Raw genomic sequence first — 15,988 nt, 5'->3', positions numbered from 1 at the left:
ACTTTTCCACGATGTCGTCAACACTGTTGGTAGGATTTTGGTGTTTCAATGCATTAAATACATTTAATATAATAATCTTCTCATTCTGAGACAGCGCACATCTTTTCACGCGTTTAGCAGGTACGTAATCTGATAAGCTCGACATTTTACCCAAACAATATTATATCCACTGGCACAATAGTCACTAAACACAAGTCGAATTTTACTCTACTGCACTAGCACGTCTTCGTATATTCAGCTCTAAGACTGGATTGATCTGTTACAATACACTGGCTCCTGCTCTATGATGTATCCAGTAAAATATACTAATGTACACCCATTACCTGTTAGCATTAGTGTTACCCGATAATTACCTGAAACGAAATATTACCACGCCCATGGCCGGTTCTTATCTCGGGGTTTTATTACTCTCTTTCATTTCAAAACAGACTTATAGATAGATAATTTTTTAACTAGTTTCTTGAAAGTTCAAGTTCAACTTGGCTAATTTCTTGGTCAGTAATCAGATCAAAAATTGGTAAAAGTCAAAAGACATTCTAGGTTGTTATCCAAACTTTTCTGACTGTTTCACAATTTAAATGTTTCTAATCTATAAAAACTAGATAGTTAGCTGTGTAACGGCTAATATTTTCACACAGAATAACGTAATTCCTATATTAGGATGTTCGTCCTTGACAGGGGAATGTAAATAATTTGTTTTAAAAACAATTGCACGAAAGCGCCTATTTACGACCGATTTGGCGCAATTTTCCAAACAGTCGGTTTCGCGTTCACCAACAACGTGATACAACCATAATCCGTATAATTCTCAAATAAATCCAGCAGGTCGTATATTTAGTCCCAAAATAGACAACTTTTTATAGTGTAGCTTTTAAATCTCCACAAATGTGCAACGGGATGACGTAACGCAAACCATAATAACGAGTGGTACCCAATTAAAATTCTTATGTTGTGTTGATGTGTCCGTTGATTAACTAATCGGCTCGATCGATTTCAACAAATATGGTAAATTCATACAGAAAATAGATTTCTAGGAATATCGTTTTCAAGGGCACGCGTACATGTGATAATGTTATAAATAGTGAAATTTGTTTATAGTAAGTGAAACTGGTATTATGGAATAACATAGTTTCGTCAAGTATATTTTTATAAAGTATAAAGTAATTTACATTACTATCCAACATTTTTAACGATCCCTAATCAATCCTTTAAAATGGATCAATTGAACTCTACTTACCGTCGATCAGTGCTCTTCTCAATTTAATTATTATGTAGAGCTAATAATAATAATGTAATTTAAATAAAATACGAAACACTTTTAGTTGGTATGCTACACCAGTCTACTTTTAGAATCATTCTTTGATATCATTAGACACCTGCCTCTTCAAATTAACCCAAACTTGTGCAACGTTGTATGAACATTAATTATTAGGTTTTCATTTTACAACGTGACACGATGTGACAATTACCAAACATTAACTAAAACCCATAAATTTTAAACACTAGGAGGAAGTCAGTCTTAACCCGCTAAAATATAGCCCACAGGTGACATTAACGTTTTGTGAGAATTGTAGAACCGATGTTTACAAACAACCAGAATAGAAATAGGCCCTAACAACGCCTGCGTAATCTTGAGATTTCTTTTATCAGGTGGATTAGTTGTGTCTGGGACAAAAAACTATGCGCAATACGGGGTGGTGACACTTTTTTCGTTTGTGTATCATGACGAGCGTTCAAATAAAAACGTGGTCGAAGTTGGCTCTGACACATTGGACGCAGGGAGTAGCTTATAGCGACCAACTTAACCTCATTTCTCAACGAGCTGTATAGCAGCTGTCAGTTTCAATAACGTTAATGACTATATAACTTTATTTTAAAGAATAATCGTGATAACAATAACAAACAATTAAAGGAGCTGCGGAAAGTGTCCCCCTCCTTGTTATAACAATAAATTAAAGCAGCTGCTGAAAGTGTCCCCCTCCTTGTTCCAAGCACTTTTCACACCTGTTCCTCAAAGAATTAAAGACATTTTCTAAGATGCTCGGGGTATTGTTAATTTCACGAATCTTGTCTATAAGTCGAGCCTGCAGATGGTTTAAATCAGGAATAGGCAGTTCAAAAATAGTGTTTTTAAGGTAAGGCCACAAAAAGAAATCACACGGCGTAATATCACATGACCTCGGTGGAAATTCATGTTCAGCATTGAGACTTATTAGTCGATTTTGGAAAACTTCCCTCAACATATTCATCGTCTCGCCTGCCGTATGTGCCCTTGCGCCATCTTGTTGAAAGTAAAAGTTTGTAATTTCGTTTTCTTCCAGCTGGTTAACAAAAGGAGCGATAATTTCTTCTCTATACCTTTGCGCAGTAAGAGTACCATTAAAAAAAATAGGTCCATAAATCCTCCTTCGATTGAGAGCACACCAAACTCCAATTTTTTGAGCGTGTAGAGGGCCCTCGACAAAAAAGTTATCTGGTTTTTCAGAAGACCACATTCTCATATTCTGTGAGTTTACGTAACCACTTAAATGAAACCAGGCTTCATCAGAAAAAAAGGTGATATTATGAAGTTCACCGTAGTTGTTTAAAAACCATTCACAAAATACAGCCCGTCGCGGAAAATCAACTTCATGAAGTTCTTGCTGACAAGTTAAACGATAGGAGAACAAACGCAAATCTTTTTTTAACACTGTGTGGCAGGTACCGACTGATACTCCCACCATTTGTGATAAAACACGTACAGAAGTTCTTGGCGCATTTTCCATTATTTGTTGGACATTTTCTTTTAATTCTTCAGTCCGCTTTTTAGGTCGGCCGCTTCCTTCTTTTCTTGTTACACTGCCCGTTTCACGAAAAACATTAACACAACGCTGAACTGCACTTTGAAAAATTTTGTACTCAACAACGCCGGGAAATTGATTTTGAAATTCTATGAAACATTCCTCAATAGAATACTTCCATATTCCATCAATCTTGCGTCCATTTCTAAAGTAGGACTCTATGATAAACACTTTTTGTTCTTGAGAAAACACCATTTTAAACGCTTTTTAAAACGAAAATATTCAAATTGATAGCGGCGATATAGCGCTTTGACAGATGACGTTTAAGTTCATTTGCTATACGCTACGCCCTACGTCCAAATTTTCAGAACCAACTTGACCACGTTTTTATTTGAACGCTCGTTATATGGAAGAATATTATCCAATGAATATGAAATATATATCTAGTGTTAATTTCTTTGTCAATGCTTCAGGTTTCTCTGTATATGGTTAAGGTTAACCAAACATTAAAGTGAGATGTCGAGTACAAATTTATTATTATTAACGCCCATTATAATGTCATTTTCGTCGTAACATTTTATTATGATAATCTTACCAGCTTATTGAGTTTTTATGTAAATCCATGATTTATCGCTTATTGTATTTTTCTAAACAGTGATCGACATTATGGGTGCCCTAGAACGTGCGTTTATAGTTTTTTAATTATGGCGTTTTACGTCTGTAGGAGTGAGAAGCACAATTATGTTGTAAGCCTATTAATATACGAAGGACGGACTTAATTTGATAGTAAATGCTAGCAGTAAACTCGCTGATTTTTTTTGTTCGTTTAATTCATATGTCAGGGTAGTGATATGTTAATCGGCCCTATTATTGGATTAAAATCATACACGCTTGTGCTTAAAGTTATAAAAAAAATCAAGATTAAAAGGCTACAGTGTGATGTTCATTTCATTTTTATTACCTACATATTGTTATTTTCCGCTAGTATCCGTGTTATATTTTGTAGTGAATTGAAGTTTGGCGCCAACTTTATGAATCATTCGTCAATACAGTTGGGTATATTTTACCATTTATTTTGTCCACGTGCAATGCCAGTATTTGTAAACATTGGCCAAGACACCAAAAAGTTTAGGATTTAATTTTACAAATTTCTGGAATCTCGAAATATCTTATAAACACAGGTTAGTTTTTCCAGACTAATATCAAATTTCAATCACAATTTACGTTGACATAAATTGTAGTTAATCCTATTTTCTACATAAGTTATAGTCAACACTGCTGTCTGTGTAAATTTTTGCACAATATTTTTTTCGTCAATGATCTAAGATCGACTGCCGACACCAAAACCGTAATCCTAGCTGCTAAATACGTTGATGGAGCTAATTTGTTTGAATTTGTAACGCTCAGAGCTATTAGCTGGGCTACGCAACATTTGTAAATTTACCATATTTATCAAGTCCAATTTATGACGATTAATTTTCTAGTTATTCCCGGAGTATTTCCGTGGTTGTGACAAGTGCCATTTGTATTATTTAAAATTTGTGTGAATGCAAATTAGGAATCAGTTTATTTCAACGTGAATTTGCGTTATATTTACAAACAATGCGAGTGAATAAAATTGGAGCGAACGGCCCTGAAATTAATTCGGAATTTTAATCCGTACGCGAAATTTCTCCGTTGTGATATAGGCCAAGCAAATAAAATTTTTACTTGAAAAAAGTCGTATCCGCGAGATTATTGTAAAATTATCTAAAGGAACATAATACAAGGCATCTCTCATCTCGTGAGTCAACAAATTTTATTAGCTAACTTTTCTATTTAAACAAATAAGTGAGGAAAACAGTTTTTTCACGAATGTATAAAACATTACCATGGAAATTACTTTACAGCACTATACTTTCTCTAAACTGACAGATAAATAAATAGTTCTTTTTTAAATATGCAACAATTTATTTTTTATTTTTGATAATTCTTCAAAATATGCCGATAATATTATTACTGGTATGCAGCAGTCTGCCAATATGTTCATTATAATTATTGTTTATATCACAAGAGTCACAACGTTAAGTATATAAGCCAGGTTATCGAAACTAAATAAACGTGGTTTTGTGGCTTAAAGTGTTAAGCGTTGTCGTACTAATCTAAAGGTTCGGGGCTTGATCCCTGATGAGGTATGGTTTTTTTTTCAATTAATATAATATTTCGATTGTAATTTTTCATCGTCCACATTTCAAGACAAATATTTCCGCACCAGTTGCTGGTCACGAAGTGAATAATTTCCCACAGTGTTGCCAAATATCTGCTGATTCGAGGGGCGCTAGATTGCTTGTTAATTCTGCCAGAAAATCGTGAAATATAAAATACAGATAAGTAGGTGTAGGCCAAGCAAATTAAATTTTTACTCGAAAAAAGTCCTCTCCGCGAGATTATTGTNGAAATATATCTTAGCTTAATGTGAACTAACAGTTTTTCAGTGAAAATAGGTTATTTTAATATTAATAAATCAATGGTTTATAAAAAGTGAATTGTTTTTTACACTAATATTGGACGTATTTCTTTCTTGATTAGTCTCAAAATTATGTACATTCTCAAATTTAATTAAACTGATAATTAGATAACTTATCTAACTATAAGTTTATAATTAAATTTGAAAAAGTACATAGTGTTGAGACCAACTAAAAGCACATACTAGTATATACGATACTTTTATACGAACATTTCATTTTAGCTAAAAATTAATTTTAAGACTTAAATATATCGTTCAAATCTACGTGTCATAGTTGTTGACAGTTTAATGATTAAAAATAATTTTCGGATTTTTAAATTGGGTTTTATTTTTATGAAACTACAACAGCAACACTATGTCGTTATCTAAAACTGACTTTTTGACGATTATTACTTGTTTGACCCTAGCTTCCACAGTTTCTGCATCCATTTTAATTAGGAGCAAGCGGAACCAGCACTCTGTAACTGTATGCACATGTTATATTATGAATATGATCTAAGAACAACAAGAAACACTACCTTTTGATATAGTCCATACTAGCCTACTGAACTACACAATTCACTACTCGCACTTGCACACCATGATGGCAAAGATACGACTGTCAGGGGAGAACATAACTTGGTCACGTGATTGGAGTAATTTTTAAATAATATTTTTTAATATTGAACTGATAATAGGTTTAAACTATATAAACATTTTTGTTTATTAACCAATTTTAATTTAACAAGTTTGTAGATAATTTTACTCCCTACAAGCTGTCTGAGAGTCACTTTTCGCTAAAATTGATGGTTTTCCCTGCAAAGTGAAAAAACTGTTTTCCTCACTTATTTGTTTAAATTGAAAAGTTAGCTAATAAAATTTTTTGACTCGCGAGATGAGAGATGTCTTGTATTATGTTCCTTTAGACAATTTTACAATAATATCGCGGATTGAAATTTTTTCGAGTTTCTCTTTTATTTTCACTAATTTTCCTGGTGTAATAGGACATAGTGGCAGCTTTTTAAAATGATATTGGTATTGGGGATACGGTATGCTGAAATATATTAATTTGTGTATCATCGCTGGAGTAGTGTGTTAAAAAAAATATTTTACTAAACACCTTCTCTCGATGGTTTTGTTTCCTTTGTGCCCAGTTTCAAGCCCTATACGTTGGCTCAATTTACATTCACGTGTGAATTTGCCACGATTTTAAACACAAAATGCAATTTAAGCATGCTAGTGGGCTGGCTGCAGGCGCAATTAATAATAGAGCATCAGATTATTACATTTGTTTTCCAAGGCTGATGTGATGAAGGATTGGTTTGATCGCATGCAAACTGGTTCGGTTTGGCTAAACCTTTCATGATTTAACTAAACAAATGTTAGCCGAATCGAATTAATTTTTGAATTTACGATTTTAATTGTCAACAAGTTGTAACGGATGGTGTTTACTCATTTAATTTCGTACTGTGAAAATATGTAGGTTAATAATTTTGGTGGGAAATTGTTTTGACATTCAATTTCCAGTATTTGAATAAATAATTTTCGTGTCACCCGTAAGGATGACAAAATTCATATTTTTTTTATCCAGATCAGATTTTAAAAGAATGGCCATCACGCTCCCCTAACTTAAACCCACCAGACTTCTTTTTGTGGGGTTAACTATATAGGAAAATATATGTGAACAGACCAGACACTATCGAAGGATTGAAAAATGGTATCAGAGAAGAAGTTTGAAACGTAACACCAAATGTTTTTCAAAATGTAACTAATAACTTTGAACACCGAATTGGGCATTGTGCAATGGGGGCCACTTTGTACATTTGCTGTAATAAAATAAAAAGTTGTACTAAATTATTGTTTTCATTTAATTCCTCTATTTTTTTGACAACTAGTTTCAGTGATGTTTTAGTAGAATTTGTCAACCATTTCTAAATTGAAAAATGTACATATTTTTAATTTAGATTTTTTTTTAGGTGTCATAACTCAACAGAATGTTTATTAGATTAAAAAGCCTTAATGAACTATGAATATAAAACCACCGGTTTTTTTAAATAACGAATATTAAAAAACAAATAAAATATTACTTTACAGTTTTTTCTTAACACTCTATATAAAACAAACAGACTCGCAAATGTGCAAGATAGAAAGTCAAAGCAAAGAAACTCTGTTGACACTGCCATTCAAGTTTATACCAATTGACAATAAACCTGTCTTCCTTTCATCGAAAACGTATGTAAATTTTTTAGGTTAAATTTCGCTAACGTTGCTCAGTATATGTCCAGCTAATAACAAGCCCACAAAACAAAAGAAAACTTAACATTCATCCCACTATTTGGCAACAAAATGGAAACATTTAAGCAACTTTTATGTTTCTGTTTTGACCTGCTTGCATTACTTCATACATTTTTTTGGCGAGACGGTGAAAATTAAAATGTTAGTGTTTTGTTTAGGTGTCTGACGACACCCCTCTGCTACAAACAGTACAATATGCAAGCGTGTGTAAAAACATATGAGGAGAGAACAAGCCACAATGACGTTATTTCGGAAAATGTATTTGTTATTTTGTTACGTACGTAGGAATATTCTGTGTTGTATTTAATAAGTGCCATAGTCATTTTTCAACATAAAACACAAACCTTAGTGTTGAAAACGAGTGTGTAGTCTACACAAAACACAATTGAAGTTTTAGGTTTTTCTCGACAGAAATGCTGGATTTGACTTGAACGTCATGTAAAAGATTAGAAGATTAATATATCCAAAATATTTTTGTTATGATAGCAATGTAACATTTCTTTGAAAGCAGATATTTTGTTAGGGTGAATCAGTTTGTACTTATGGCTAAAAGGTATTTCCTTCTATTATTAGCCCTTCTATTTTTACTGTATCGATTGATAAATATGATAAAGAAATGTGCCTAATTATTAATGTAAAACACTAACACCACAGTTTGATGCAGAGCTTACTACAAACCAAAAGCAATTTATGGATTGGCTATAATTCACGTCGATAACGTCCGTAAATAATATTTAGTTCCCCATTGTGGTCCCGCTTCGCATCGTACACGAAATATTAATTAATTCACATTTAAAATATTAATTACATGGTATCGGATCCGTACCTGTGTTCTCTAGGATATTAAGTTTCGCAACAAACCAAACAGAACCATTAATTTAAATTTACATAATAGCCAATGATAGATGAAACCGTAAACATTTTTTATGGCGCCTATCAACACTATCCCACACGATACCGAGAATAGCTACTAATTGGATGATTGTTTAATTGTAATGATTTATTTACGTTAACAATATTAGATGAAACGCTTTTGTATATACATGGCAAGTTATAAATTCCGTTTAATAGGCGTTTAGCTTTGAATAGCCAAGTTAAATTGTACAGTCTGTTACAGTGCATTGATTCCAATAGATAGGTAAAAATTATAAATACTTTAACTTTAAATGGTACTCTATCATGAGTGACACCTCATTTTAAAGCTTTTTCGATTCTGCTCATGACGACATACGACTTTTTAAATTTTGATTTGGATATGACAATAAAATCATCACTTTTAAAGAATAAGCCAAAATATGCCTGCCGTATAACAACCATTATTCTTGTAGAGCAAACTAATTATTTCCACCTTTTCTGAATTGTATTGTATAAACCATTTTTTCACGAATTGGAATTCATTTGACTGTCATAATTTTACGGATTATTGTCTCGGCAAGATGAGACAAAATTGTCTCAGTTAAAGTAAAACAGGTAAAAAAAAAGTTGAACTGATGGAGTATGAAGTTTTTGTATTGACAGACAGATGATATTTGCGATCACGCTAATCGATAAATATTTCTGTTACAAACGCTCAATTAGTTTATCGTAAATATCTACATTTTCATTTCCAATTTTAACAATCTTTCGAAATTGTTCTAGAAAAAATATTGTGTGTGAAGTCCTTTTTATATTCTTGAACACTACATTGTTAAACACGAAAGAGATATTTCGCAATCTAAACACAACAATTTCCATAGGTATATAATTCAAATAATGTTCTTGTTTATTTAAAAAAAATTCACGAATAATCATTTCCATACGTATATGAAGCACTGTATTTCATTTACCTTTAATGCTGACCTGTGATATGTTAATATAAACTGTAGCGAACCCTAAAAAAAATGCTGATGTTATATCAGCGGTAAAACCTTTTTATATTTAACTGCACATTGCACAAGGATAAAAGTCCAGAGGAAATTTGCATGAGCACAAGCAAAATTTATTTATTTAATTGACAGTTTTAACATATTTATATTGTATTTAAGTTAGAAATTCTGGTATATTCAATGATAGTACCTCCAAGTATTTCCGCCACATCTTTACACTAATTCAGCGAATACTTGCTTCTAATTAGCTAAATCACTGGCCCAAGATTCAGAAGTATTTAGAAAAAGTAGTTTTTTTAAATTGTGTACCTCGAAAACCAGTAGTTTCGAATTTCTCGTTTATTAAGACTTATCCAAAGAATGTGCTCCTGAAGAGTTATAACATGTACCTATATGTTTTTTTAAAGATGAAATTCCATACAAAGTTAAAATCGATAAAATTTTCTTTGGGACAACTATAATTTCAAAGTGATGCCGTATAATTCCGATTTTCAGATCAATCACAAGTTGCATGGTATCAGTCTTTGTAGTTTTAATAATTTTGACAGATGTATGAATGCAAATGAAGCAATTTATCATTTATGTCGCGAACAAGATGCAGAGACACTGCCAAATCGTGTGAAAATTATTATTAATCTGTTAAAAAAATCTGCAAATGCGACGTGGTAGTTTTCTTTTTTTTAATTTTTTATTTAGTTATGAAGGAAACCATATTTATTTATTTATGAATTCTCAACAGGCAAAGCGCTTTTTACAGCGTACATAAGTACAAAAATAAAACAAATACTATAGACAGGGTGTTCCACCTAAGAGGGATTCTTTTGTAACTCTGTAACTCAAATTTATAAAAAATGGTATTAATAAAAGATGTCTGGATCTGAGACTTACATTTAATAATCTTACGAGTTAAAAAACTTTTTTTTTTTCAAATGGAATGGCCTATATTAATTATCATGAGTGAATGCAAAATTGAATGCTCTTTCGACTGATTAAGGTTGTCCATACTTATCTCTAACAGTTTTCCAGAAAAATCAGTTTCTTTTCTAAAGTCTGAAAAAATAGTAAAAAAGTAAAAAAAAAGAAAGTAAAAGCTCCCAATTTCTTCAGATAGCATGGATTTTCCTGAAAATACAAGCATACAAGCTCATCTGACCCCCCACTTCAAAAGTTATATTGTGTAGATGTGTGCTTTTTTCTATTGGGGGGTGAAAACTACCCTTGTACGGAAAAAATGGGAAAATCGCATATTTACGTATATTTTAAAGATTCAATTCATGTTCAAATATGTTGGTGAAAGTTCTTTTCATGTTTTTTAATATAATTTATGAAATTTAATTACTTTTCTACCCTTAAAATCTTTAAAAACTAACCTTCCATGGCCAAAAAAATAGAAAAAAAGTTTTTAACAGTTTAAAATATTCTTTTGGTGCATTCACAATGTATTGCATTTCTTACAAAGTTCATTACAAAGTTGCAACCTTTAAAAACCATGCCTTATAATAAAATAAAATATTGAAAGCTTGAGATGTTTTAATGGTACCTATGCATACGTTGAATTATAAACTTTTTATTGGTTTTCAAACGATCTATGATATATTTCAACTTTTCAGCCACCCAAAAAACTCTTATGGAAGACCTACCCCTCATAAAAAACTCCACCCCTTATAGAAAAATTCCCTAAAAATTATATGTGAGTATGATGTACTTAATTATTTTTTTTTTAATTTTATTGAATTTATTCTTAATGTTTTTTATTAAATTTATATCAAATAAAAAAAAATGTATATACATTATAAATGGATACGTGTGTGTATGTATATTATTAAAATACTTTAGATCTTATCTAGCCTCATTTAGAGAGCTGATATCGTGATTTTTTCCAAAAACAACAGAATATCTCGAAAACGGTTTTAAACACCATGTGCATTTAATAAACTCTACCTAATATTAAACAAGGAATTCAAAAATGCAACAATATACAGGGTGTTCCATTTGAAACAACAAAGTCATGTAGCGCCCATTTTTTTATAAATTTTACAGTAGCAGAGACAGAAGAATCCCTCTTAGGTGGAACACAATTTATATGATATCTGAAACAATTAATTTAACAATGTTTCCAAACAATAATTTGCATTAATATTAAATATATCATATTTTGGTGTACAGTATTGTAACTTGTTACAAAGGTATTAAAACATTTTTCCTAAAAGATCTTATAAATTCTGCACATGTGGTACATTGCAACATATATCTACATGAACTATTTAGTTAGTTATTTAATTGGGATCAATAGCAGTTGATGAAATTGTTGATATATGCTAAATTAACAATTACAAGCTTCTAACACCGACAGATAATCACAGTAACCATATAGATTGAGTGGCTATCACGTGCACAATTAATGGTCAGTAGGCCTTAAAATTTCCATCAATATTTAATTATGAATTGGTAAAAGACAGCCAATAGAATTTTTAAAATATACCTGGTGTCTCAGTATTGTTCGGGCAGACGGATGGAAATAAAACCATTTATTTTTTCGAATAAAACGAAACATATTTTTTTTTTTAGAAGAATTAACTGAAATTAAAAACGGTTATCAAATCAAAAAACGGGCTTACATAGACATTTTTATAAAAAAAACTGTCACTTTAGTTGGATTGTATTCGATTTGCTAATTTTTTATTTTAAATGCTATAGATTAATTTTATTGTTGAAGTTTATATTGAAATTCCATTTAAATCATAAAATCAATAATCTGTTTTTGTAAAATCGCCAACTTTTGGTACTATAATTATTAGCAATAACTTCAACAATGTTTATAATAATTGTTAACTATGACATTACTTTAATTTTTCCGTAGCTCATATTATAATCATTAATTATTTTTCTCAGGTACTGTTTAGTCGTTATTTTACTTTACTTTTAATCTCAGTACGCCTATGTTAAAAATCGATTCATCTGTTTCAAATACGCCAGGAGAAACAATTAATAGTGCATTGTATTTTATTTGTAAAAAAATAAAATCGTAATTGATCGACATCAATTCGGTTTACAAATGACCCCAGTCAGAAATGCGGGTTTATTTTTAAGTGACGCGTCCACTTTATTTTAATGTGGTTCCTTATAAGGATACGCTTTTTAAGTTTGGTCCTGGCACTCTCTCAGTAGAAAAATAAAACGCAAAGAGTTTATTACTGCACGGGACCAGGCAAAAGCTTCTACGGGGTGTAGCACATAATATGCTACCTGAAATTCTCGAAAATATGTATGACAATCGGGCCAAATAAAAAATAATAAAACTTCCCGAACGCCCAGTCTCAGGGACCTTTAAATCACTGTTTTTTATTTTTTCGTGACCTGATATTTAGTATTTACGAATGTATGGACGATTGATACTGTATAGTAGACATAACAAAGACTTGACTGTTGTTTCTTTTGCAGATTATGAAGGCAGACGCGATCGTACTGACGCTGGTATTCCTGTGTGGCGTTCTAGTTTATACAGAAGCTTGTACCTGCATGCCGACCCATCCCCAGGAGCATTATTGTAACTCGAACTTTGGTAAGTTCCTTAAATGTGTCCACTTTTGATTTTTATCGCAATTGTTTTGTTCAACCTGTTTCACACTTTACTAATTTTTAAAACTATAAACAGATGAAGAAGCTACATATAATATACAGGGTTAATGTTAAATATGCACATACAGGGTAGCCCATCGAAAACGTACCGCAAGGCATTACAGGGTAGTAATGAACTTTTCGGCAAAATCCAAAAACAGGTAAAGTTTGCTTCTGAGGGGGACAACTTTTGGCGCAAAAAGCATAGCAAAATCTTCAACCCCCTAAGTGGGGGTGCCATCCCCCAAATTTTTTTAAATGGGAATGGGGGTCAAGTGGGGGGTCATTAGAAAGGGCTTTTAATTCTCTATACATCGATTCTTACTTTTTGAAAATCGATCCATTATTTTAGAAAATATGCAGCTTTGAAAATACGAACAATATTTTTGACGAGAAATGCGAAAATCGATTTAATTTTACTTCAAAACTTACGGTATTAGCTTGGTAAATTCCTTCAAAAGAATTCGCTGTTTTTTTTCTGATTTGCGAATTCTTTAGCCTGATTTTGGTGAGCAAAAAATTGTCCGCTTTTTGTTTCGTATTTAGATAGGCCACAAGAAGTTGCTAGATAACTGTCTTGTGACTTGTAGTTGAAGAGTACCAATACTGCCGAGTCTTTTAAATTGATTAATTATGGTGTACTCAATTCCAGAAAGAGTAGAAATTATTGAGCTTTTTTTCAAAAACAATGAATGCGGAAATCGGGTCGCCGAACTGTTCAACCAACGGCATCCTGAGAAACATGCGTCTGGAAAAATTGTTCGCGAATTGGTGGCCAAATTTCGCGAAACTGGCTCCGTTCATAACAAAAAGAGGCAGGTTGAAAATCCGGTACTAAATGAACCTACGGAAATAGCGGTATTGGGGCAAGTGGCAATGGATAGTACGCTGAGTACAATGCAATTGGCTACTGCGACAGGAGTGAGTCGTACAAGTGTCCAACGAATATTAAAAAAATACAAATTCCATCCTTATAAGATTCGGCTAGTGCAAGAGCTAAATGAAGACGATTTTGATCGTCGTTTGCAATTTTGCGAAATAATGACTGAACGAGCGATAAACGATAATTTCCTCTTTAATGTGTGTTTTTCGGACGAGTGTACGTTCTTCTTGAATGGTTTAGTGAATCGCCATAATTGTCGTTACTGGGCTGATACCAATCCAAGGATTTTCCATGAGACACACTCCCAACACCCCCAGAAGTTGAATGTATGGGCAGGTATTTTTGGAAATTCCATTGTAGGTCCTTTTTTCCTTCCTGGAAATTTGACAGGCGATATGTACTTGGATTTACTACAAAATGTCATCGACCCAGCTCTAACAAATATCATAGAGGACGACCCTGCTTACAATGAACACGAACTGATTTTCCAGCAAGACGGAGCTCCTCCACATTACTCGCTCAATGTGCGCAATTACCTAAATGAGACGTTTCCAGGACGCTGGATAGGACGAAGAGGTGCAATTGAGTGGCCCCCTCGGTCACCCGACTTAAATCCTTTAGATTTCTTTCTCTGGGGGCACATTAAAAGCAAAGTTTACAGCACTCCACCTGATACCTTGGAAGATCTGCGAGGACGAATCATTAATGTATGTCGCGAAGTAACACCGCAAGTGCTCCAGAATGTTCGACAACGGTTTGAAGACAACCTGTATCATTGTATGCAAGTTGGCGGACAACATTTTCAGCATTTACTTGACTAATACCGTAAGTTTTGAAGTAAAATTAAATCGATTTTCGCATTTCTCGTCAAAAATATTGTTCGTATTTTCAAAGCTGCATATTTTCTAAAATAATGAATCGATTTTCAAAAAGTAAGAATCGATGTATAGAGAATTAAAAGCCCTTTCTAATGACCCCCCACTTGACCCCCATTCCCATTTGAAAAAATTTAGGGGATAGCACCCCCACTTAGGGGGTTGAAGATTTTGGTATGCTTTTTGAGCCAAAAGTTGTCCCCCTTAGAAACAAATTTGACCTGTTTTTGGATTTTGTCGAAAAGTTCTTTACTACCCTGTAATGCCTTGCGGTACGTTTTCGATGGGCTACCCTGTATCTCTAAAATAGTGGTGTAATTAATAGTTTTTTTTTTGTGAAAATAAAAGTGTCAAACCCTCAAAAATTTTGAGTAATTGACAAAGATAATGAAAAACTGCCGATAGTCAGGTTAGTGAGCACAAAAAATGTTCTGAAATTGATCAAGTGGGATTCTTATGTATTTTGATTAATCCAGGCGATAGAGCAATAAAAGTAGGCTTAGGCGTTTTTGTTTGAAGTCAACTATTTTGTTATACAGAAAAATCCCAAATATTATGTAGAATAAGAATCCTAGTTTGCTTATTCCAAAAAACCATTTCTAAATTCAGAGGAACAACAAACGTACAAAAAGAACGAAGAATGACCCGCTCATCGACATATTTTTTCCTGTAACATTGAAAATGAGCCCTAAATAAAAAAGTCGCTTAAAAAAGTTTTTGTTTATTTGACGATTTTCTATAACATTAACAATGGACGAAAAATAATAGAAAATCATGTGTATATTTGGAGCAATTTACAAACTAAGTAAATATTTATAAATATTTATGAAACTTTGTGAACAAATAGTAAAACATATGTCATTTCTACCCTAAAAATTTTGCAACGATCGATTGCGTGGTTTTCGATTGACAGGATTACCTGACGGCGATTTTTCATTATTTTTGCCAATTACTCAAAATTTTGGGGGTGTTTGAGCTAAACGGCCTGCAGATTGGGATTCAACGTCAAAATACATGAAGCCTATTCGGTCAAATCAAACGTACATACCACTTTTTTTGTGTGTGCCGGTGTTATTTAAACATTTCATTTTTAGTTTTTCAATTTTTTAATAAGTCTTACTGCGTGTCGCACGCAAAAGTGCAATGCATATAAGCACATTAGAATTTTCCACATCGAATATCTCGCT

The 15,988-nt window shown here is 32.6% G+C and overlaps 1 protein-coding gene across 2 annotated transcripts in view; it reads left to right on the top strand.

Annotated features, from left to right (window-relative positions):
* The window catches only part of LOC108905132 (tissue inhibitor of metalloproteinase), a 95,361-nt gene that overhangs the window by 48,536 nt on the left and 30,837 nt on the right, over positions 1–15,988 (top strand). For both annotated transcript variants that reach the window (XM_018707906.1, XM_018707905.1), the window contains one exon: positions 12,867–12,987. In XM_018707906.1, coding sequence (XP_018563422.1) covers positions 12,870–12,987 — 118 coding nt within the window. In that variant the 5' untranslated portion in view covers positions 12,867–12,869. The remainder of the gene's footprint in view (positions 1–12,866; positions 12,988–15,988) is intronic.

Source organism: Anoplophora glabripennis, unplaced genomic scaffold (assembly GCF_000390285.2).
Source record: "Anoplophora glabripennis isolate ALB-LARVAE unplaced genomic scaffold, Agla_2.0 scaffold287, whole genome shotgun sequence".
Classification (NCBI taxonomy): Eukaryota; Metazoa; Arthropoda; class Insecta; order Coleoptera; family Cerambycidae; genus Anoplophora; species Anoplophora glabripennis.
Note: the sequence above shows the minus strand (reverse complement) of the source record. Positions and strands in the feature narration are given on the sequence as shown.